We start from the raw sequence: 26,775 nt of genomic DNA, 5'->3' as shown, positions 1-26,775 counted from the left end.
ATATTGCTGAGTACAGCGCTACACAACAACCAAACCAAACAAATAATGTTTTTCTCAACGTAATTAATCTTTCTGACCAGTATTTTCGAGCCCATCCGTGGCTCCGTATGTGGACGTTTACTTTTGGGTGAGTGAGTATTGAGTTTCACGCCACTGTGCCTGAAGTACAGCTCTAACAACGTGTGTCTCAGTAATGTGGGAGGAAGCCCATACTAGTGGAGAAGACGGAAACCACTTATGGCGAATCTATGAGCAAAGTGTGTGGCACCGACACGGGAAAGATCAGCAAATTGTGGTCTCTTAGACAACTGGCAATATACATTAGAAAGTATGGTGAAGACAGTCTCCAGCATGATGTTGCTGGAGGCCCGATATGTTGGCACAGAACGAAACAACAAAACTGACAAAAAGCGCTAATTTTCTTACCCATTGCCATGTACATCTGGGCACATTTTGCGCCTCAGACAGAAACTGTTGGACATGGGTCATTCGTGACTCCGTTTCATATAAAAATCGATGCAATTATTGAGTGTAGCTATGAGGTATTAACGTTACACTGGGTGCACCCTGCCGCAAATGATCTTACTATTTGGTCGGAATATGTGGCCTATAAAGAGGGATTTGTGTCTTTGATAGTTTAACTCCACTCAATGAGAGGGTATTTCATACAGCCCCATGCATGTTTCCGAATTATCCAGCAACCCAAGGCCTTGATTATTGGAGATGGGAGAATCAAGTGCCGGGATAAGACGACTCGTGTGTTCCATTGGCGGTAGAAATCAAGCCATTGTGTAAAAATGTCTCATCTTATACAAACTATCAATAACAATTAGGAGCATCTGAGAGATTAAAACAAACATTAATTTCTATCTTAGATACTGTATTTCTGTCACCTGAGAAATTTCGTCACTTGAAAATATTCTACTAACAAGCTTTCTGCAGCTCAGTATATGTAATAGTTTCACCATCAGCATAGACACCGAGTTGTAACACGTGATAGCTTGTTGTACTCGTCTTCCTTCAATATACAATCTGTTTCCATATTGTATTTTGCCAGTTCTTCGACATATGATATATGCATATGCCACAGAGTGAGTTAACAGCATACTGTTTTGACTATGTATTATCTTTTAAGAATAATAGCTTAGAACTACTTCCCTATTGTTTAGTATCAGTTGTGCCATTGTCTGTCAGAAAATTGCATATTTTAAAGCCTCAATGAATTTTCCCCTGGGCCGTGTCGGTAATCATATCCATAAGTTCCATGTCAAGGGCAACGCCATTGTCTTTGAAGATTTAACCGCTCTAGACTGAATTTGGAACCGAACTCGCGGCAGGGGATATCAAATGTTAAACTTAGCGCTCAGTTTGACGCACAAGATAAGGCGTCACAGTCGTATATAGAAAAACGCTAAATAGCAAGCCCTCCGTTATCCACAAACATGAAATATATTCTCTTATTGCCGTTGTCGTATTGCCAAACGTGCTTTGAATAGTGTAGTAACCGCCAATTTCCATTTGTAACCTATTATTTTACATATTATTATTTCAATTTGTCCACCAACAGTGAATAAGAAATAAGTACACATATAAAAAAAATATTAGCTTCCGTTGTGATGCTGCGGTCAAATCGGGAATTTCAATCAGAAGGGGTTTATTGTGATTTGATACCTCTGATTGACCAATCAAAGTTGTTTATTTTCCAAATTCATGATAGAAATGGAAGGTAGAAATCATGCCATTGTGTAAAAATGTCCATATACGTAACTTATACAGGGAGGTTACTTATTTCATAAAATGCTTCATACCAATGATTGGGGATTACTCACTGAGTGTTGAAGGGATGTTGTATTCATGTTTTGACCTTGATCCTAAAAACAAGACTGAGATGAATTATCATCAAACGGTAAATCACATTCAATATTTAATGATGATGTATATTTTGAAAACTGTTTTTTATAGAGATTGTAATTGATTTAAACAACGTGAAATGGGCGATAAGTGTCACTGTTTGTTTGAAATGAGTTATTCTCCACCCTCACCCCTGAGTATTACGTAAGCTTGCCAAATTCACACGGTGATGATATTTGTAAGTATGTCATGTATAAAGGCATTTAGAAGTGATACACATAAGGAAGAGAATGTAAGGATGTCAACTTCCTTATCATGAGGAACACAACGTTTCGGAGTATATGCTCCCTCCTTCAGCAGGTGAATGAATATATATATATATTATCGCTGACTTTTGCTATCAACCACTATATTTTTGTATGTGATACAGACCACTGTCATCATATTATATATTTCCATTGAATATTGTACAACCACTCTATTGTTTACTGCCATTGGTTTCACACTAAATTCTATTACGTACATAAATCTGCATTTACATATTGTTTCAATTTTGGAATCGACATGTAACAACGCCAACGGCCCGGGTGCGATTCCCCACATGGATACAATGTGTGAAGTCCATTTTCGGTGTCGGATATTGCTGGATTATTGCTTAAAACGGCGTAATAAATGAATAAGACAAGGATGATAGATACAGGACATTAGTACATAGCGATATGTTCAGCTCTAATGGAGTTACATTGCCACTGGCAGTTAATCAATAGTTTTCCTCCATGAATAGTTATATTACACAATATTACTTCACACAACTTCAATACCGTTTGCTTAGTGAAGTTTTTTAAAGAAGACTTTATTGAAAGAAAACAAAGATACTCGCTGTTGCCAACCAGAACAGGCTTCTGAATACATAAAATACAAATAAATGCTTTGGAACATTCCAACAAACAAAGCATTGTATAGATCGATGCCATCAGTGTATGTATGCCGATAATCGAGACCGTTTATTCTCTGGCTTGACGTTTTTGTATTTACTGATCTGGAAGAATGTTCTTGAGCGTCGTGTTGGGAGTTTAAAAAAGCCCGAGCTGGATAGACAGACGTGATGTTCATTCAGCATCTACTATTCTTTAATATAAGACAGCAACGCGATAAATCACAAAGAGCTATGAAAACGAAGCGTGGTTAATTGAAGAAATACACGACGAGTGGGAGATGTTTATAGTACAATAGAACACTGCAAGGAGATTAAACCATGGCGGACTCCCAATCGTCGTGTATTTTTTATAAGAGATATATACATTATCTACAACCTCCGCAAGGATGATGATAGAATGTACAAGCTTTAAAAATAGTTACCCGTATTTAAATAATGATGACTCCCTGAATAGAATCCGACCTCGGCAATGTCGGACAAGTCCATTTTATGCACAGGTGGGTATTCCCCGCATATTCTCACAATCCTCACGTCGATTACCTGTACCCTTTCTCCCAACACCGATTGTCATGTCTCACCCGCGTTTGGATGCGATGGATAGGAGAATAGGTACAGATAATCGACGTGAGCATTGTGAATATATGCGGGAAATACCAATCTTGACGCACCTCCTCATAAAATGGACTTGTCTGACATTGCCGAGATCAGATTATTTTCCAGGCGTTATCATTATTAAAATGAGGGTAACTATTTTTAAAGCTTGCACATTTTATCAACATCCTTACAGGGGCTGAACATAATGTTGACAACTCACATAAGATATAAACGACTCACCCCTCATGGTTTATTCTCCCTGCAGTGCCTCATTGTACGATAAACAACACCCGCTCCACTCCACTCCACTCCACTCCACTCCACTCCACTCCACAACCATCCCTGTTGACCATTCGTGGTCTGCCAGCACAATGTCATGTTCTTGGATAGCAGAACATGTCTATGTAGTCCTCGATTATTATTTAAAGAAGATAACAGCATGTGTTCCAATACTCAAGTGAAAACAAGCCATTCCGATGAGGAATATTTCTTTTCAAGGAATATTCATTTTGCCAGCGATAAAACTAATCACTGAGTTTTGATGACGTAGTTACAATCACATTCATACTGTTTACATGTAGTAAGCAAGGTTTTCTTTCTGACTAGACTTGCCTGTGGAGATTGCCAAAAGGTTGTTTTTCTTTTGCACCGGGCTGCTCTGCGGAGCCTCTACTGTCAGTAGGTTGTTTTTGTTTCATTAGTAATATGCATGTCCTTTTCCTTACTGCAAGTTTATTTTTGTCGTGTCACCTTAAATGGTCTGTTTTAACTTCGAATAACTTTGATATCAGACCGGGTTGATATATTGATATTAAAAATAGATCTAACTTGTTTTCTCTGCTACCATGGTTCGATCAAACGGTAACGTGTTAATCCGGACTACTACACTATGGGGTCATGGCGATATGCCCCTCTTGTTTTTGTATAGACCACGCATGGAAGAGATGTTGTCGCTTTCTAGTATTTCATTTGTTTCTCGACGTGACAGCTTAGACTGGGAAGAAAGCCAACAGTGACATGGATCTTAGACTACTATGGTGAGCAAAGGTGTGGTGGTGAAATCGATTAAACATAATCGAAGATAAATCCTGGATTTGAACTTCCGAACAGAAAATAAAGGCACTAAAATCGATGCCACACTGCACTGCGAAAGTGACCCAATACCACAAAATTCCTGCGTTTGTCTTACATATCACGAAAATGAAGTATGAACGAAAATTACTAATGGATAGAATAATATCTCCCTTCAGTGATTCTCCCTTCTTTACATTCCGATCAGGCTGAACGCGAAAAGCTCTTTAACTATCGGACAAAATGCAAACAAAAAGTGTTTATTGATTATTTTAAATAGTACCCGTTGACAGGGTACGCATACGTTAAAGATAAACGGAACTTGTGTCACTGAGCACATTCTACGTAAGCCTCTCACAAGGACCGCGTTGATGCCTGGTGATATCAGCCTAAATCTAAATCTAAATAGATTGTGAACAGGTGTATTGTTCATTCATGTGACATGAACAAAAGCTTGAGCAAAACATGCTGATTATGTAGAAAATATCTGTTTTCAAATGTCAACCTCAGCAAGGACATGTCTCTCCACCCACGACCGCCAATATCATGCCCTAACTCTATTATCCACTTAAGATAATCGATATTTCTAATGTAAATACAACGTTACCTTATTGTGATTGAACGAAACCATAACAGGCCTACCTTATCACTGATCTTATCACATTTCTGTTCAACAATTGTGAGATTGTGAAAAATAAGTTCATTGAAGTAACAAAAATGTTCCGATATTGATTACGTAATAAATCGTAAATGTAAGGACCCTACATGTTATTGAATATACATGTAATCAATATTGCATGTATAGTGTAACCATTATGAGTGAGTATGTAATGGCGACGAGAAAGCTAAGGACGGGATTCACATTATACCAATCATGAGATTGAATCGACTCCTGATAAATACAACCGATAAGGTAACTAATGATTTGAATTTAGTTGCGGTGTACATTTACAATACTGGGGGCGCAACATCTAATCACAACAAAAGGCAACATCAGGGACGGGCTGTGCGTCAATGGCGTTACAATATGTTGACAGACAAATCAAGGCTTTGCTTCCGATTCACAGAATGGAGATTTGACTGGCCAGCAATCTGTTGAGGAAATTGTTTGTCCAGTAGCTGTTCCATTCGCTAGCATATCGGCTGAAATTTTGAATTGCAAGATGACAATGAGAGATAACATCGTGCCCTGGCCGTCACCGATTAACCCCAACGAGAAGACATACGGACATTGGACTGATTAACTCCAACGAGAAGGCATACGGACATTGGACTGATTAACTCCAACGAGAAGGCATACGGACATTGGACCGATTAACTCCAACGAGAAGGCATACGGACATTGGACCGATTAACTCCAACGAGAAAGCATACGGACATTGGACTGGCTCGCTAAATTCCCTGACATGTCCCCAATAGAGCATCTGTGGGATGTTCTCGGGCGGGGAGTGAAGGCCAGAAACCCGGCACCCGCCAACGTGGCCTTGCTTGGGGAAGCTCTTCAGGTGGAATGGCGTACAATACCAAGGGCAACCATACGCCCGAAACCCGGCACCTGCCAACGTGGCCCAGCTTGGGGTAGCTCTTCAGGTGGAATGGCGTATAATACCAAGGGCAACCATATGCAGTTTTTGAGTGAAGTGAATCTTATTGTCTGACGGCAGTTGATGCTGATGGTGGTTGTGACCATCAGCATTCCACTTGAATGTATCGGAACCCCACTCACTTCTAATATCTGTTGTCAATGTTTGTATCACATGTACAGAGGAACTGAATCTGTTGACTTTTCAATTTGTACTAATTATGTTAACATCCATACGCTGACCCACCTATTTCCCAAACTGAGCGTCCATTCGTTTCGACAAGATATGTTCTCACGAACATGCCATGACAACGTCGATTTCCCTATATGCGAGAAGGTTTGACATACACTGAAAGGCAAAAGAAACGTCATGTGGATGTATCATATAAATATCTTTATTTTCAAATGCTTATATATGTAAGTAAAGACATCGGAGAAAGTCAGTGTTTGACCCACATGAAATTAACAGTCTGGGGAATGTTTTTGCGAATTGTGAATTTTCGGAGGCACCAAAAGACATCATAGCTGGGGTTTCAAAATCTGTACCTGGTGTGGCCACCACGGGCGTAAAATACAGCCACACATCTCCTGTACATGGAGAGGACTAGCCTGTTGATGAAGGCCATTGGGATATGGGCCCATATCCTCAGAAACGCTACACGCAGTTCTGCTGCAATTGTCGGCCTTGGGCGTACGTCGTTGAGTCGGCGTTCGATCTCATCCCACAAGTGTTCAATGGGATTCAAATCCGAACTGAGGGCAGGCCAAGGCATGATTTGGATGTTGTGTTGATGGTGGAAGTCCCTGGTGACTCTGGCAGTGTGGGGATGGGCGTTGTCTTGCTGAAAGGTGTGGTTTTGATGACAGGCAAAAAAAGGCACGATATGGGGTCTGAGGACTTGGTCAATGTAGCGGAGAGCTGTGATGCCATTACCCCTGCCTGGACCAATATTCTGAAAGACCACAGGTCCCACTCTCTGGTTCAGTCCGATTCCACCCCAAACCATGATGCTTGGGCCGCCCCACGGGTCTCGTTCCATAACACAAACATCAGCATAACGTTCGCCCCTCCTTCGTCAGACCCTGACTCTGCCATCCACCGTTGAAACACAGTAGCGACTTTCATCAGTGAAGATGATTCTTCTCCATTGCTGTTGACGCCAATTGTGATGCTGCCTGGCCCATTCCAGACGGGCCTGTCGGTGACGATCTCTCAGGATGGGTACACGAGCAGGACGGTGGCACGAGATGCTGTTGGCAGTTAGGCGACTTCGGACTGTACGATCACTGATGGCACGCTGGTGGTTGCCAATGGTTTGCCGAGCTGTTTCAGTGGCCATTCGGAATCGGTTCTGCAGATGTTGACGTATCATGAACCGATCTTGTCTGGGATTAAGGGACTCTAAGACGACCACTTCGCGGTCGGTTGTCGGTGGTGTTGGTGGTGTTGTGGCGATGATGCAAACGATATATCGTTCTGACGTTTGACATTGAATGCATTTGCAACGACCTGTGCACTCTGGCCTGCTTGCAGTCTTCCGATCGCTTGTTGTCTCTCATTTCCTGATAATGTTGGCATGGCTGATGAATCGAAATAACGAAAGCCAGCTTAACAGTTTTGGGTGTCTTTTATACCCATACCATCCACGATATGCACGTGCACCATGTTTTTGACAAGACTTTTCCTCGACTGAATCCCATTGCACATCTGTAGGCTGCGTTTGGGCAAAGCACTCCATTTTAAACTCAATTGTTAAATGGACTTTAAGGCAACAAAAAGAAACAGTAGAACGATAAATGAGTTTATTGACCACAGAACATGTAACTGCCAGTGTCTCTTAAGTTTTATCAGTATTTCAGAAGTGACGTTTCTTTTGCCTTTCAGTGTATTTATAAGGAAATAGATTTCATCTTTGTCAATACGCCTCCGTACAGATCTAAAACAGGTTACAAAATGATGCGCTTTAATGCCAGGGGATGGGAATTCATTGACACATTCAAAAACATGTTTTTATTCCATTTATAATGCCTTTGTCATGAAATGAAATTCAGGAATTTTATATCTTTTACATTGTTTGTAAATTTGTTTAAATAGGGAGAACATTTAGCAATATATGCAATGTTTTGAAATTGAAAGCCCATATTATGCATTTAATTTAAACGTTTCAAGGAAAAGTTAATATATTCATGGTGATGTCTTTGTATATTTGGTTTCCATTTTAGAGATGACTCCTTGAACTGTGCATTAGATTGATTTATCCGTTAACTCTGTTTTCAATGTTGAGCTGTTACCTGTACATTTAACCAGGCTTAATAGAATTTGGAACCGAGAGCTTTTATTTCATTGTTTGGAGGTCAAATAGTGTCCGTGTCTGCAGTTATATTGTGGTATGAATGATACCTTATACTCTGCATCTGGAATCATTCTATTACATTCAACCACGGTTACAACGAACTCAAAGGGACCAATAGGTTTTGTTCGTTATAACCGGAGTTCGTTATAAGCGTTTCAACTAAAGCATACCGCAAATGGCCGGGACCAAAAACAACAGTTCGTTATATCCGTCACTTCGTTAATAAGTGTGTTCGTTATAAACGTAGATTACTGTACATGCAAGTTAGATCAAAGTCTGTGCCTGGAATTATTACATTGTATGCATGCTATTTTATAGCCCATGTCTCCAGTTAATCCTTGGTATGCATGGTACCCTACAGTCTGTATCTGGAGTTATTTCATAGTATACATGGTACCTTAGAGCCAGCATCTGCAGTTATAGTCTGTATCTGCAATTATTCCACTGTATACATGACACCGTGTAGGGAGTATCTGGAGTTATTTCATAGTATACATGGTACCTTAAAGCCAGCATATGCAGTTATAGTCTGTATCTGCAATTATTCCACTGTATACATGACACCGTGTAGTGAGTATCTGGAGTTATTTCATAGTATACATGGTACCTTAGAGCCAGCATATGCAGTTATAGTCTGTATCTGCAATTATTCCACTGTATACATGACACCTTGTAGGGAGTATCTGGAGATATTCCATTGCATGCAAGATACCTTATCGTCTGTGTCTACTAATATTCCCCTGTATACATAAGACCCTATAGTTTATATCTACATTTGCTTCACTGTATGAAATGGAAATTGTGGTCTTTATCTGCAGGTATGAACACACACTTCCATTTAGAAAAAAATGTCAAATGAAACAAATGTTATATTTGAGATAACACTTTCTTGGTTAAGTGCACATACTTGTCCTTTTTGGGGTTGACTCCCATACCGGATTCGAACCCACACTGTCAGAGTGAGGTACATAATTACCAGCACACAAAGTCAGCGATCTAACCCACTCAGCCACGGAGGCCTCCACAAAATAAAAGTACGACAACTGGTAGTCTAGATCACGTACTTTGTGTATCCCTATGACAACTGAAATTGGCACGGCTCCCATGCCCGAAAGCTATGAACACACAATGCCTTTTAGAAAGTGGTCAAATGTAGCAAATATTATATTTGGGATAACACTTTCTTTATAATGGCGATTAGGTGCCTCACTCTGACATTGTGGATTCGAATCCGAGACGGGACTCAACCCTAGAAAAAGTACGAGAATCTATACTTTACAAAGAAAATGTTATCCCAAATATAACATGTGTAACATTTGTCTGTGTTTATTCCTTTTTATGAATGATGCCTTAATATTCTGCAATAATTCCACTGTATACATGTTCCTTTTAGTCTGCGTCTGCAGGTATATCTGTGTCTGCAATTATTCCAGTTTCTGCATGATACCCTATAGTGTGTATTTGCAGCTATTCGGGCCCGCCGTATGCATTGTGCCTTATAGCATGTGTCTGCATGTTTTCCATCATATGCATGAACCATATAGTTTGTATATACAGATAAAGTTTGCACGGTAGGAAGAGAGTGCTTAGTTTAACATGATGGTAGGAAAGGGGTGTTTAATGGAATGGTACCCCGATACATCTAACCTGTATCTGCAGCCATTGCATGAAACTATATATCCTGTATCTACGGTTATTTCACGGTATGCATGGTACCTTATAGCGTGTATCTGCATTTAGTGCATGATGTGCATGAGGCCTTCTTCATCTGCAGTTTCCCCACTGTATGCATGAAACCTCCTAGTCTGGTGCTACATTATTCAATTATGGAAGGATGTGCTTAGTGAAACACGGTACATGGCGGGTGGGGGCCCGGGACTTATCTTAGTGTAGCACTTAACACGTGGGAAGGAGTGTTGTGCTTATTGTAATATGATGGTAGGAAGGAAGTGCTTAGTGTAACATGACGGAAGGAAGGTGCTTATTGTCACATCATGGTAGGAAGGGTGAGCTTATTGTAACATGATGGTTGGAAGGGAGTGTTTATTGTAACATGATGGTTGGAAGGGAGTGTTTATTGTAACATGGTGGTAGGAAGGTGCTTTTTGCAACATGATGGTTGGAAGGGAGTGTTTATTGTAACATGATGGTTGGAAAGGAGTGCTTACTGTAACGTGATGGTAGGCAGGGAGTGCTCAGTTTGACATGGTGGTAGGAAGGGGTGCTTAGTTTAACATGGTGGTAGGAAGGGGGTGCTTACTGAAACGTGATGGTAGGAAGGGAGTGCTTAGTTTATCATGATGGTTGGAAGGGGGTGCTTAGTTTAACATGATGGAAGTAAGGGAGTGCTTAGATTAGTATGATGGTAGGAAGGGGTGCTTAGTTTAACATGGTGGTAGGAAGGGGGTGCTTTGTGTAACATATTGGTCGGAAGGGAGGGCTTAGTGCATGGCGGAAGGAAGATTGTGTACTGTACTTTGTAAGAGGAAATGTGTTTTGTTTTAGCTGTAGAATATCTTATATCGATACACAATCCCTACCCCCTACAGCCCGAATATACCAAATTGACGGCCCCTAAGCTGATGATTGATTTCAATAAAAGAATTCATAACTGTGTGTAATTGTTTAATGACATTGTATTGTTACAAAGCCTGACAAAGCACAGGGGAGGTTATCGTGTTGTTTTCGTGAGGTATCCTATTTTGCGTTGAGCCTCCCCTGGTCGTAATCCTTGTCCCCGGGACACACCGTATGAGCCTTGCAGCAGAGGGGGTAGACATCGGTCGCATGGGGGGTGTCAGTGTAGCAGCCGCTGGGGACGTTCACAACGCCGCAGCTGAGACGACGTAAGGCAACAGTCAACGCTAAATATGCTCTCCGGTTTTCGTGCAAGTTTACGTTGTCCGAAAACATACAACCTGATTATTTCTAGCTGAAGCAAGAATGTACAATGTCAAATCAAGAATGAATTATCTATTACAATCCATGTCAGATTCTTCTTATTATTATTACACCAGTGGCTATTACGAGTTATGCCCCATCTATGTGCCTCCTATTGACCAATCAGGTTCCACCTCTCATACCACGTGCATTTGCTTCAAACAAAATGGCGGCGCCCAGTCAAGACGATTTGAACGAAAATCAAAATCTATATTTTGAATAAACGGGTCTTACTTCGCGAAGTGCATCACATCACGTGAGCAACTTGGTTATATATATGATAAGATTTGGACAGCATCTGTTAACGCCGATTTGGCGGTCCACATGCTTTGCAAATCCTTCAATCGACCGAAATCTGCACGGCAGTTTACGAACCGGAAGTCGATTTCGCTACTCAAATTTGATTGGACTTTGCAAAGTCTCGATCGTCCAGCCCAACTATAACTCCATACTTCCAACTTAGTTCTGCAAGGTTGGAAACTGGACTTTTATAGTCAGTTAACGCCCTTGCCTCAAGAAGATGTTTAAATATTGATTAGGTTCGACTCTTGTGTTCCAATCAAGGAGTATGGTTTATAGTATGAGATCTCAATACACGGTAGATAGTTCCACAACGTTACGACACACCAGTGTAGACTTTCCTTCTACATAGATCGAACAACAGAAATGCTGTCAGATGGTAAACTCGGATTGTGCAATAGAGTAAGAGATGACCTTCCCCTCTGTCGGTCTAAATTGAAGTATCCCTGGCGTACCTGTCTCATGTCTTGTACGGTGTAGGAACTATGGGTTTAATGAGTGGCTGGGAAAGGACGTACCCGTAACAGGCGTATGCTCCTGGATGACAATCGCATCTGCAACATGGATCATCATCATCATCATCATCTAGAACAATGGGGAGTCGGACAACTTGGTACTTTGGATGCAAGCATGACATTTCGAAAGCGAGGTCCGCATATTTGCTATGTTTTTCCTCAATCTTGTCAATCACATTAGTCTCATATGGGACAGAAAATTCAATGATATAAATGATTTCATTGGATTTGTCAAAAAGATCAGGTTTTGTGGCCTGATTACGTCTAAGGATATAAATGGGCCTATTCCAAAGAATTATGTATTGATCATTTTCCATGACGCCCCATTATCATTATTATTATTATTTTTAATTTTTTTTTATGTTTTTATTTTTTTTCTTATTTTTCATTATGAATTGAATTTGAGATAATGTGAAACATATCTAGCTCGAAGTTCCGGGGACCATATTTGATATGCGAAGGTCGAGAATGCGGTAGTGGCGAGAGGCGTGTGTCGACTCCATGAAGTAACATCTGCTGAGATGCTGGACATAGAGTTAACCAGGTGTCACTGAAGGAGGTAGGAACAGCCTATGTACCTAGAACAGTCCTCATTCCACGTGTCGCCGGGTTGGTGGTTGTCGGGACAGTCCCCTATAACACACAAATACCTTCCATATATGAAGATGAAATAGTTATAGAGAGAGAGTATTCCTGTATCATGTTAATCTTCATTCACAAACCATTGTAGTGATGACACTAGCTTTTGGCTAAACGTTTTGCATACATAGTGTATCCTTCATACAGACCCGTGAAGATCCGGGGTAGAATATATAGGTCTTCAGGAACCCATTCTTGCCGTAAAGGGTGACTATGTTTGTGGTAAAAGGCGACTAACGGGATCGGGTGGTCAGGCTCGCTGACTTGGTTGATGCATGTCATCGATCCCAATTGCGTGGATCGATGTTCATGATGTCCATCACTTGATTGTCTGGTCCAGACTCGATAATTTACAGACCGCCGTCATATAGCTGGAATATTGCTGAGGGCGGCGTTAAACAACAAACCAAAATCCTTCATACATCCTTCACTAAACGACACTGTCACAAGTCCTCCATATAGGTCCAGCTCTAAAATCACGACACTATCACGAGTAAATCTTTTTCCTCCTTCGTATATTATCAGCTGCAGAGTCTTGACACTGTCAACATATCCTCCTTACCCTCATTTATATTGACCCGACTGCTGGCCCTCCTCCCCCTACAACTCCCAACACCGCCAGACACTGTCACACGTACACCCTTACCCGCCTCTGTATAGACCCTGCTGCCAGCCCCAACACCCATACAACCACCCCACCCCAACCCCCCAAAAATAACAAAAACACACACACAGACACTGTCACACGTACACCCTTACCCGCCTCTGTATAGAGCCTGCTGCCAGCCCCAACCCCCATACAACCATCAACCCACCCCCACCCCCACCCCTACCCACCCGACACTTTCACACGTACATCCTTACCCTCCATAACATAGGCCCTGCCGCTGAGCCCCCTCCCCCCAACGCCACTTAACACTGTCGCACATATATTGTTACCCTCGTTCATATGTGCCCTACAGATAGCCCCCAGAACAAAACACACACACGCACGCACGCATACACACGCAAGCGAGCGCACACACGCACACACACACACACACACACGCACACACCACCACCACCACCACCCGACACTGCCACACGTAAATCCTTACCCTCCTTCATATAGGCCCAGCCACTAGACCTCCTTATACATATGGCGGACAGGAGACACACGAGCGCCCAGCCAACCGCTGCCATCACAACTCAACATTTACACAGTAAGACCTGAGATTGTATCGCCACTGTGGTGTAATTCCTAAATACACCTCAGTCCGACCTTTAGATAAGATAACATAAATATAGTAAGAAAGGTCAAGAGTGTTGTCGTTAAATAGTTCTTCAAGTTTGTTCCAAGACCATGTGTTTAGTTCTCGCGTGGATGTTAATATCAAGTCATTCTCTCTCGGGTGCAGTAATCTTTAAAGTTCCGAATGCATATTTCGTCGTCTTTTATCATATCCAGATCGTGCATTTATTATCATACGAACACATTAATGCTGCACCCAGGTGTTTTATTGTTTTGATCATGTTCTCTAACGAGAAGGCTAGAAGATGAATCGTTATTTGAAATTGTTAAGATTTAACCCCTGTCGCTACTGTTTGTAATCTGAATGTCATGTACCCACGTCCTCTATGTTTGAATGCGATGTCTTTGAGATAAAAATGGTAAATTGCTGTCGTTGATTGAGGTTGATATGGGATTTTACGACCGTTTCACAAACTAACGAAATTAATATGCTGTATAGTTACGACCTCCCGAAACAAATCAATTTCTCTTTTTTTATCACTACTGCTTCTGCCATGGACTGACATTAGTCCAAGAAAGTCCCAGAAGTTATCGTATTTAACGATATATATTTACAAAATATAAAGTAGATAAAATCGAAATGGAGCCCACAACAATCCTTAATTTTAGCCCAGAGCTGAGGCAATCTAGACTTGCCAAATCATTCTTGACTTGTGTTGGACTCCTTTTTTATTTTTTTCTCTTAGGTCTGGGAAACAGACAACTACTGCAGTTTTTCTAAAGATTGAATTAACGTTTTGTTACGAGTTGGGTGCAAACATCGCTTTTAATGGAACAATATCGCCCTATATTCTACTTCTACTATTATTACTACTACTGCTGCTGCTGCTACTGGTACTACTACCTCTACTACTACTACGAAAACGCCCGTGAAGATTCCGGGTTAGAATTGGTCTTCAAACCCGTCGTAAGAGGCGACTAACGGGATCGGGTGCCTTGGCTGATCAGAGTGGTACGAATCTCCTGATTCGAATCACAAGATTGTCTGGTCCAGATTATTTACAGACCGCCGTAATATAGCTGGAATATTGCTGAATGAATCGTTAAACAACAACTAAAAAACCCTCGGCAACCGCCATCACTACGACCACTCCTCATCCTCATCCTCATCAACCAACTATTGCTCCCCCCCCCCCCCCTTCACGCCCCACTACCACTGCTCCTGTTACTACAACTACTACTGCCCCGACCACTACTAACCACTACAACGCCTGCTGTGGAGATGATCAGTGTGCTGAGATGGTTATTTCCCAATATAATACTGTGGAGAAACAGGCGTAGAAACTAATTTAGAGAGAGAGAGAGAGAGAGAGAGAGAGAGAGGGGGGGGGGGGGCACATACGTACCATGATATACACAGCCCGGAAGAAGATGGGCACCTCTTACAATATTTTTCCATGTAAATCATCCTACTTCTGAAATAGAACCATGTAATCATTTTCTGGCGGTACATGTGTGTACGTTTACTCACGTTGACATACAGAAAGCCATGACATTTCAGTTGCACCCCTCTCTGCATCCTATCATATCACTCAGTACCTGCGACTGTACGGTGGTACATGTGTTCTTGTGATAGTTCTTCAGCAGGTGTTGGTGGTATCGTGGACGTTGACTTGACAACGGTATAAGAATCTATCCCGAAACGTCGCCTTTTACAGTAAATAAAGAAGTTGTTATCCATTAATTATCTCTACTTTGTCATCCGTCAACTTCTAAGTCATGTATATCAAACAATTCAGATTGGTTGGCGCCTATCAGTTTCCTACGTATATACATGTATTGGGACAACATAACAGTGGTTCACATTAGTCTGTCTTTATATACCTATATAACAAATGTATAGTGTATATATTAAGCGTAAGTCAGTGAGTATGGTTTTACGCCGCTTTTAGCATTATTCCAATATCACGACGGGGACACCAGAAATGGGCTCCCCATGTGGGGAATCGAACCCGGGGCTTCGGCGTCTCGAGAAAACGCTTTAACCACTTGGCTACCCCGCCGCCCCGTATATAATAAGAATTGCAACGACGTTCATACAATGTTTGACCTCACTCTGTGGTCCATGTGCCAAGGAATCCGCACAAAGTGAATGCGATTCCTGTAATTGTTATTATCACTGTCGAGGGCACGGTTGGCCCAGTCGTCTAAGGCGCCGGGATTCGCTGTGCAGAGTTGCGTCCCTCGGGCATGCCAGGAACCTATTGTTGTGGGGGGGGGGGGGGGGCATTTCGAAATCGTTTTGAACCTGCAGCGATTAAAACTATTAGTCATCATTGATCAATTTCCCGACCATTTAAGGGTGATCACAAAGATGTGTCAAATACATACTGTAGTATATTCATAATTGCTGTAGGCCGTCACTCTCTCACTCTCACTCTATTATTATAAACGCTACTTATTACTGTTACTTGTAAAGTGCAATGTCATATAACGCTATAATGATATATTCGTAACACATTATTTTTAACAATATTTTCAAACAGTACGGTCAGAGCTACATATAGATGATTAGGTGATAATGATATACAGTACGGTGACACCACATGAGACAGTTAAGCTTCGGATTAGTCAGCTGAAAACGGCAGTTATTGTGTATAGGAACGAGGGGCAATACATTGAATGATGACACACACGGGGAAGTCCACAATTAAATATTCGAGAGTAGTATTAGAACACTCGACACAGCCACAGTAAATACATAATTGTAATTGTCCTCTCGCGATCATTTACATGACTGAATACGGTTTTACGCCGCTTTTAGCAATATTCCAGCAATATCACGGTGGGGGACACCAGAAATGGGCTTAACACATTGTACCCATGTCGGGAATCGAACCCGGGCCTTCTGTGTGACGAGCGAACGCTTTAAGCACTAGGCTGCCCCAAGCCCTTCATATACACATGAAAATTTACAGCTAGCGTTGTCTGTTTGTATTCTCCACAATACCCAAAGCGTCCTGGCTGTGTGTGTCTGTGTGTGTGGTCGTGTCGTTCCACCGTCACGCCTGCTGTCTGTCGTGCCGATCACGTCGTCGGTTGTTCCTGTACACACACTGCAGCTACTTAGCGGTCTGTTCTGGAAAGCAAACGTTCGGAAATAGCTAGGATGTTTGAAACAATGTCCACCATGCTTCCGCGTTGCATTACGAGACAGCCAGGTGTGTGGATCAGGTCGCGGTGGATGTATTGATACAGAGCTGTCGGAGGCGGAGGCTGATCGTATTGGGGATACACTGAACGTCACTGTTCTACACAGCCTATGTGCATGGAGTAACAACCCCCATCTGTTAGGGGGACAAGTTTGTTTGTATGTTTGTTTGTTGTTTAACGCCGCACTCAGCAATATTTCAGCTATATGACGTCGGTCTGTAAATAATCCAGTCTGGACCAAAAATCCAGTGATTAATATCATGAGCATCGATCCACGTAATAGGGATCGATGAAATGCATCAACCAAGTCAGCGAGCCTGACCACCCGATCCCGTTAGTCGCCTAATATGACAAGCATAGTCGCGTTTTACGGCAAGCATGGGTTGCTGAAGACCTTTTCTACCCCGGATCTTCACAGGCCAGGTGGACACGTAAAAGTGTGGAGTAGCTTTGTGGATATGAGAGCAGGAACACTTCCTTCAATACATCACGTGACGTTGTGAGTGTACATTCGCGATGTGAGCGAGTAAGTGAGAGCATGAGCACTTACTTGAATATACTCACCGCCAAAATAAACACGAATCAAAGCAACATATAGTTTGAGCACATGTAGAGTTACATAATCGATGTGTGAATGAGTGAGAGTATGAACACTTTTTAAAATACATTATTTGACGTCGTGAGTGCACATTCTAGATGTGTGAGTGAGTGAATGAGAGGATGAACACTTTCTTAAATTATTATACATTAAATGACGTCGTGAGTGTACATACTCGATGTGTGAGTGAGTAAGTGAGAGTATGAACATTTCCTTGAATACAATACATGACGTGAGTGTACATACTCGATGTGTGAGTGAGTGAGTGAGTGAGTGAGTGAGAGTATGAACATTTCCTTGAATACATTACATGACGTCGTGAGTGTACATACTCGATGTGTGAGTGATTGAGTAAGTGAGTGAGAGTATGAACATTTCCTTGAATACAATACATGACGTGAGTGTACATACTCGATGTGTGAGTGATTGAGTAAGTGAGTGAGAGTATGAACATTTCCTTGAATACATTACATGACGCGAGCATACATTCTCAATGTGTGAGTGAGTGAGTGAGAATATGAATATTTCCTTGAATACATTACAAGACGCAAGTGTACATTCTCAATGTGTGAGTGAGTGAGTGAGTGAGTCAGTGAGTGAGAGTATGAACACTTTCCTAAATACATTACATGAATTTGTGTGTGTACATACTCATTGAATGAGTGAGTGAGTAAGTGATTGAGGGCATGAACATTCCATAAATACATTACATGTCGGTGTGAGAGTACATTCTCAATGTGTGAGTGAGTAAGTGAGAGCATGAACACTTCCTCAAATACATTTACATGTCGATCTGAGAGTACATTCTCAAAGCGTGAGTGAGTGAAACCTGTATCTATATATCTACGAGTACACAGTATTAACAAAATCACGACACATGAAACAAAAAACAAACAGGCACTGAGACGCGATGACCAGCAGATGTCGAAAGGATGAGACAACAGCAGCGACAACAGCGTCTGACAGCAGGGCGACATCGTGAACCCCGCGACGACATCGCAACGTGACCTTTGATGATTTGAGCCCGGACATCGAGGAGTACAGCGGGGTCTCATGACGACATGGCGCTCGGTGAGAGTAGGTCACGTGGCCGGAACACGACCACCATACGAAGACTATTCGTGTTGAAATGCTATAACTCCTGTTTCGGTGCCAATGAGTGCCTGCAAGAATCCTGATATCATGAAGAGGAGGAAAATGGCGTGTACCCTCGTGTTTCTGACCTTACTGGCAGTGCTGCAAGGTCAGTGTGTTGCAATCCGTGTCTAATCTTTGTACTTTATTCTCGATAATCTTTATTTTATTCCTTTTCTCCCATCGCGTTAATGTTCATTTAAGTGACATTTACTATACGTCGGCGTATGTAGGTATGTTTTAAAAGATGAATATTTTGTCACATTCTACCAAATGGAATATACCTTCACGGAACCGCCTCCGGAATGTTGTCGTAGGTGTAAGCGTTGGAGTTGTTTTTCCGTGTTTTTCAAATGATAAATCGTTAAGACATTAGAGCTTTTGCTTTTATTGCTTTTACTTCGCGTGAAAATAAATGCCACGGTCATGAAAAAATCTTTATAGTTATCCTTTTAAACCGGATGGTTTCGATGTTATGGACTTCGTCCAGATTAACTTCTATCCAGATTAACGAGTAATACCCTTCATATGTACATACGTTAGTCCGGAATGAAGAGGGGAGTTGTCAGGATGTTTGTGTCTGCAGTAACGTGTAATATTATTCATATACACATATATTAGTCCGGAAAGTAGGGTGTGTGTGTCCTCATTAACGAGTATTACCCTTCATATACAAATACATTAGTGTATAAAAAAAGGGGGGGAGATGTTTGTGTCCGGATTAGCGAGGTTACACTGTTACTGTGCTCTTGGAACTGATGAGGTACTCAGTATCATCAACTCTTTACGTCGTAGGGGCGGCTCATCCGAGCACCAAGGGGTTCAGCATGTCAAACCATATTTGATTATCCCCGCCGCGATAAGACTTGACTATATAGTTAAACCGTTGCATACCCAAACACGATCAATTCTGAGATATTGTGAATTATACAATATGTTATAGGTGCATGCGTGACACAGCGTCGCAATTTACTGTAAAGAGTTACGTCCCTTAGTTATTAGGATCTGCCGCTGGTGGGTTCGAATCCCAGATATTTGTTGCTCTGACTCTGATATGGCACAAAATGTATGAGCTGTGTAACTTAGAAGCATCCCTCCCATATGTGTTAACTCACATCCCGTGATAGCTGACATTCGTACTGTTCAAAATGGTGTCAACCCAACTCATCTCACTTAAAATGAGGGGCGGTCGGGTAGCTTAGTGGTGAAGGTGTTCGCTCGTCCGCCGAAGACCCGGGTTCGATTCTCGCCACGGGTAAATCTTTACAGCCCATATCTGGCCTGGTGTCCCCACCGTGATATTGCTGGAATATTGATAAAAGCGGCGTAAAACCATATTTACTCATTTGCTCACTTAATATGATGTACGCCGGTCTGAGAAGAGCCCCTACATGGTACAGAGGAAGGCCGTAATATCACTGTGGTATAACCTCACTAGCACACACCCAATCCCTCATACATGCTTATCACTGTACAACAGTACAGTGCAATAATGTAGAAAATAATGCTGTAAATTGTTTTTGTTAAAATTGCAATCGAAGTACAATCATGTATTATTTGGCGGGCCCTCCGTCCCAGTCACGTATCGACTGGCGCAGTGACACGTCTTGTCACATAGTTTGTCATGGTAGGATGCGATACATACGTGACTTTCATGCTTTTGTCATCCATCGACCGTTGTTGGGGATCAGGAAGATTCGGTATTGTCGTGAGCTAAATATATTAAAAAAACCTGCTCGGCAGGGAGGCTTGCCAACTGCGCAGCAGCATCTGTACATCTACACAAAGTAGGAATGCAGTTTGTTACTAATCTTGTCAAGCCACACCCGTCTGATGTCATAAATGGTATTTGTCAAGGTTGACAATACTTGAATAAACAGATAAATTTTATAGATACTTTTTAAATATGTCATGTAATTACTGATGAAATACTGACAGTAATAAACCTGATAATATGAAATCGATATCTCACTCGGGTAATATGTGTTGTTTCCCTCGAGCGAAATAACACCGATACACTTCAAGTTGATATTTTCACTCGTTTGAAAGCCAAGAACAGCCCCATATACACTGGGGGGCACGGGTGGCCCAGTCGTCTAAGGCGCCGCGATTCGCTGTGCAGATCTAGAGTTGCGTCCCTTGGGCAAGCCAGAAACCTGTGATTATGGGTTCGAATCCCGGTTCGCCCTGATTATTTTTCTAGGTTTGTCAGCACCATACCCGTGCTCGTGGGTTTCACCGAAGTGGTAAACGTCTGAGACCTGCAACACTTCGGGCTTTCCTCCCACATTAAGCTGACACGCCGCGATATAACTGGAATACTGTTAAAAGCGGCGTTAAACCGAACTCACTCGCTCACTCACTCACTCACCCATATATACTGATAAATAGTGGTGTGCTTTTATCAGGAGATGGATGTCAAGGCAAGCCATGTGCCTGGCTGCAATCAACATAAAGATTGAATAATTCTCCTCCACACTTATCCGAATTTGTTTTGTTTGTTTTTCAAATTATTGTTATTAAAATTATTTCACCAACGTCTACGTGAAGATCCGGGTTAGAATTTATCTTCAGCAACCTATGCTTATCGTTAGGGGCGACTAACGGGCTCGGGTGGTCAGGTTCGTTGACTTGTCATCCTATACCTGCACATTCGCCTCTGACGACAAGCATAGGATGCACAAAAACCTATTGTAGCCCGTATCTTCACGGGTCAGAAAGGTATGGAGGTGATTATGTGAGTGAGTGAATGTGTGAGTATGGGATTACGCCGTTTTCAGCACTATAAGAGCGATATCACGGCGGGGAACACAAGAAATGGGCTTCATACGCCGTACCCATTTGGAAATCGTCGGCGTGACGAGCGAACACTTTAACGACATGAATTGCAATTTAACCACATGCATAATACAGTTAAGGTGCAAAATGTCACGTTCGTATGGAGCGTGTCATCTGTGACAGACGTTTTCAGGAGCATATAATAACTGGTTATGAAATTGCATCCCGATTTGAGTCACCCTACTTGCACCTTATTCATCCATACCTGCATGCCACTCCATGTAGACATGCCTGCCTGTCAGCTGTAATGTAACATTCACTTCTTGTGGTCCCTGGGGCGGTCGGATAGCCTAGTGGTTAAAGCGTTCGCTCGTCACGCCGAAGACCCAGGGTCGATTCCCGACATGGGTACAATGTGTGAAGCCCATTTCTGGTGTCCCCCGCCGTGATTTTGCTGGAATATTGCTAAAAGCGGCGTAAAAACATATTCACTCACTCACTCTTGTGGTCCCTCAGTCACGTTATCGGGGGAAGCTTAAGGGGGCACGGGTGGCCCAGTCGTCTAAGGCGCCGCGATTCGCTGTGCAGAGTTGCGTCCCTTAGGCAAACCAGAAACCTATGACTGTTGGTTCGAATCCCGGTTTGCCCCGATTGTTTCTAGGTGGTAAACGTCTGAGACCTGCATCACTTCGGGCTTTCCTCCCACACTAAGTTGACACGCCGTGATATAACCGGAATAGTGTTAAAAGCGGCGTTAAACCCAACTCACTCACACACACACACGTTATCAAGTCGCATGAAACATTATACACATGCAACTCAAAGTCCGACTACGTCGCAATGATGGATATTTTATGACGCTTCGTGATGGTTTGTTGGACTAAGCTCATAATCAGTCACTCCACTAACCTCAGCCATGTTGGTTACCCCTGCCAGTATTAGGTGGAATCCATATTGGATTTACTGGTGTCGCTAGTTTACATGACTATTTCATAACACAACACAATCTGGCGGCAGTCGAGGCAAAAAATATATGGCAAGTATTGCCCATATCAAATTGTATACCAAATTTCTGCTATTAAGAAACATATCGCACGTCATGCTGTACGAACCAAGTGCGGAGGCAAAGCAAGGCATGCAGTTTGTCTTCTAATGTTGCTGCCAAATACACCGGGGTGGGAGGGGAGGGGAGTGGAGGGGGGTCGGGGAGGATTACATATACATCATTTATTGTTAATTATGGAGTGAAATATCATACTTTGAGAATGTATTTGAAAATCGTAATTATTCGTCACTTAAACAGATGATTAACTACATAACTATTCTAACAATTTTGATTGTCCGGTCTTTCATCGCTATATCTCATGACACTAAAGGTCGTCTCACGTCTTCCATGCAGCAACAGTTGGATGTCCACCCACATTGATACATGGTCGTGCAATCGATATATTGTGATCCCCCGACGAACCAAATTCGTACACAACTTATGATTGCCTGTGAATACCTCAACTTTGGTGTCTCACCCTGGGAGTGTGGGTTCGAATTCCGGATTGGACGCAACCCCAAGAGTACTAGAATCTGTACTTTACTGAGAATGTGTTGTCCCAATATAACATTTGTTACATATTAATTGCCTGGCCAAGTCTACGATTCATGCGATATATTTGTGTATCGTAGAGGGCAATAGGATTTACAGATTATTTATGAAACCTGTTTGTAATACCAATTGCGTAGTACCTGATTCATATAACCCGATAACTGCCAGTAATCCTGTTTTGTGCAAAGCTCTTCATGTCATCTATGTATCACCAGACATGACACGTTTCTCCTCATAAAGATATTATTCAATAGTACCTGATTTATATAACCCGATAACTGCCAGTAATCCTGTTTTGTGCAAAGCTCTTCATGTCATCTATGTATCACCAGACATGACACGTTACTCCTCATAAAGATATCATTCAATATTACCTGATTCATATAACCCGATAACTGTTTTGTTCAAAGCTATTCACGTCATTTATGTATCACCAGACATGACACGTTACTCCTCATAAAGATATCTTTCAATAGTATTAATTTGAAGTGAACATGTGAATTAAGTGCTTGCAATTGTTTCATGATTCCCCTTTGTGTAGTGTTGTTTCCTTGATTCCTAATATGTTATAAGTGTGTTGGGTTCTTTGGCAAAAACTTTTCACCACAACTTTTACAAGCGTTCAATTACACGTAAACAAGGAAGCTGTTGAGATCATAACTACTATATACACTCCCGGGCAGAAGAAGTATACACTTTATAATTGAGTGAGTATGGTTTTACGCCGTTTTTAGCAATATTTCAGGTCATACCACGGTGATATTACGGACTTGATCTGCCAGGCATTTCTCTGTACCATATGAGAGTGAGTGAGTTTGGTTTATCGCCGCTTTTAGCAATATTCCAGCAATATCACGGCGGGGGACACCAGAAATGGGCTTCACACATTGTATCCATGTCGGGAATCGAAACCGGGTTTTCGGCGTGACGAGCGAACGCTTTAACCACTAGGCCACCCGACTGCCCCATACTTTATAATTGGATTTGATCAGTTAATTACAAACGTTATGACATCCGAACTAGGCTGAAAGCAGTTGCCAAAACAATGCTAACTTAAGGTCCAAAACACGTCTATGATACCCGAGTCAAATACATCACAATCGAATAGTAATTTCTTTTTCCACTAAACATGGGAGTGCACTTTCTTTTGTTCAACACGTTAGTTGTAGTCATTAAACCACAGCCTAAAAATCAAAATAACTCACTCTCTCACTTGCACATGTGTGTGTTTCGAAGCGACAAGCAGGTCAAGTATTTGATCAAAAGATCCCACCCCCTTTATGTAATGTGCAATAAGCCATGGTTACGGTGTATAATTTGTTTGCTTCTTGTGAAACGCCGCTTTCAGCAAAATTCCAGTTATATGACGGTGGCTTGTAAATTATGGACTTTGTACCAGAGATGACTGTGATCAATATTTTGAGCAACGATGCACTCCATCGGTATACGATAACCCGCAATCAACCAAGTCACCGAGTCACCTAGTCACCTAGTCACCGATCTGTTTGGTCACCTCTTGTAACCATTTAAGGCTTCCGGCGACCACCTCTCACCAGGAATCATAGACTAGCATCTAGTCCCTGAAATGAACATATTTTACGGATAAAAACAATTGTTAAATTGTAGTTATGAAATATAACAAAAAGGAGCCCAGAGACGCTCTTCTGCGGTAATCTAGACTTGCTAAATAGACTAGCAAGGGCTGAATTGGACAGACTGCAGGAATACCCATGGGGCTGATATTGTACAGAATAATACAAACAATAACGGCATTGTTAATACATGTTTCACAGCGTCTGCCAGCCGATGTCGCCCACCCTTCTTTGGCGACAAGTGCCAGTACCAGTGTCACTGCGCCCTGGAGGCACCATGCGACGCCGTCACCGGAAGTTGTAACGGATCCGGATGCGCATTGGGATGGATGGGACCACTTTGCCAGTACCGTAAGTTTCCGTCACCAAAAATAATAATACTTTACCCGTGGACTATGTCCCGCAAAATACTGTTGTTTCATAGCCGTTGTATCTACCTAAGTTCCAGCATGATCCACCGATCACCGTAAAGAATGACCAGTTTCACATCACTAACACACACGTTATACGCGTAATAACCCAGTGCACCAGTGGTACATGTAATACGGAATCTGATGCATCTTCCCTAGGTAAGGGCGTTAACACACTATATAAGTCCAGTTTTCACCCCTGGCGAATTAGGCTGGAATTCCAGAGTTTTATTTTGGCTGGAATAACGAGTCTATGTAGAGTCAAATCAAAATCGTATGACGAACTAGACATCCGGTTCGTAAACAACATGGATTTCAACATGCAGATTTCGATCGACTGCAGGATTTGCAAAGCATGTGTTCCGTCATTGACAATTATTTTGCAAATATTGTCATGTTTTTAATCAAGGCGCTCAAGTAATATGATGAGCTTCGCGGGGTAAAACCTGTTTTATTACAATAAAGATCTCGATTATCGATCAGTTTCTGTAATACCCGAGTTACCTATATTACCCGTGGTTTCCGTATACCCGTAGTACTTACATTACCCGTGGTTTCCGTATACCTGTGGTACCTATATTACCTGTGGTTTCCGTATACCTGTGGCACCTATATAATACCCGTGTCTTTTTTGTAATACCCGTGGTATCTATTTTACCCGTGGTTTCCGTATACCTGTGGTACCTATATTACCCGTGGTTTCTGTAATACCCGTGGTACCTATATTACCCGTGGTTTCCGTATACCTGTGGTACCTATATTACTCGTGGTTTCCGTATACCCGTGGCACCTATATTACCCGTGTCTTTTTTGTAATACCCGTGGTACCTATAATACCCGTGGTTTCTGTAAAACCCGTGGAACCTATATTACCCGTGGTTTCGGTATACCTGTGGTACCTATTTTACCCGTGGTTCCCGTATACCTGTGGTACCTATATTACCTGTGGTTTCCGTATACCTGTGGTACCTTTATTACCCGTGGTTTCCGTATACCTGTGGTACCTATATTACCTGTGGTTTCTGTAATACCCGTGGTACCTATATTACCCGTGGTTTCCGTATACCCGTGGTACCTATATTACCCGTGGTTTCTCATACCCGTGGTACCTATATTACCCGTGGTTTCTCATACCCGTGGTACATATATTACCCGTGGTTTCTGTATACATGTGGTACCTATATTACCCGTGTTTTTTTGTCGTGCCCATGGTACATATATTACCCGTGGTTTCTGTAATACCCGTGGTGGCTATATTACCCTTGGTTTCTGTGATACCAGAGTTACCTATATTACCCGTAGTTTCCGTATACCTGTGGTACCTATATTACCCTTGGTTTCTGTAATACCCGTGGTGGCTATATTACCTGTGGTTTCCGTATACTTGTGGTACCTTTATTACCCGTGGTTTCTGTAATACCCCATGGTGTCTGTATTAT

At 42.1% G+C, this 26,775-nt stretch overlaps 2 protein-coding genes across 2 annotated transcripts in view; one reads left to right on the top strand and one right to left on the bottom strand.

Annotated features, from left to right (window-relative positions):
- Window positions 1–10,986: 10,986 nt before the first annotated feature.
- Window positions 10,987–14,015, bottom strand: LOC139480028 (uncharacterized). The gene is made up of 4 exons (XM_071263002.1): window positions 13,881–14,015; window positions 12,723–12,777; window positions 12,148–12,183; window positions 10,987–11,225 (listed from the first exon to the last, which is right to left on the bottom strand). Exons 1-4 carry the CDS (start codon window positions 13,963–13,965, stop codon window positions 11,087–11,089), a joined length of 315 nt encoding a protein of 104 aa, XP_071119103.1. The 5' UTR covers window positions 13,966–14,015; the 3' UTR covers window positions 10,987–11,086.
- Window positions 14,016–19,007: 4,992 nt separating this feature from the next.
- LOC139480018 (receptor-type tyrosine-protein phosphatase T-like) overlaps window positions 19,008–26,775 on the top strand; it is a 46,476-nt gene continuing 38,708 nt past the window's right edge. Inside the window, exons 1-2 of the mRNA XM_071262990.1 lie at window positions 19,008–19,068; window positions 25,128–25,277. Coding sequence (XP_071119091.1) covers window positions 19,008–19,068; window positions 25,128–25,277 — 211 coding nt within the window. The remainder of the gene's footprint in view (window positions 19,069–25,127; window positions 25,278–26,775) is intronic.

The sequence above is a fragment of the Haliotis cracherodii genome, unplaced genomic scaffold (genome assembly GCF_022045235.1).
Source record: "Haliotis cracherodii isolate W230 unplaced genomic scaffold, xgHalCrac1.p SCAF_4, whole genome shotgun sequence".
Lineage (NCBI taxonomy): Eukaryota > Metazoa > Mollusca > Gastropoda > Lepetellida > Haliotidae > Haliotis > Haliotis cracherodii.
Note: the sequence above shows the minus strand (reverse complement) of the source record. Positions and strands in the feature narration are given on the sequence as shown.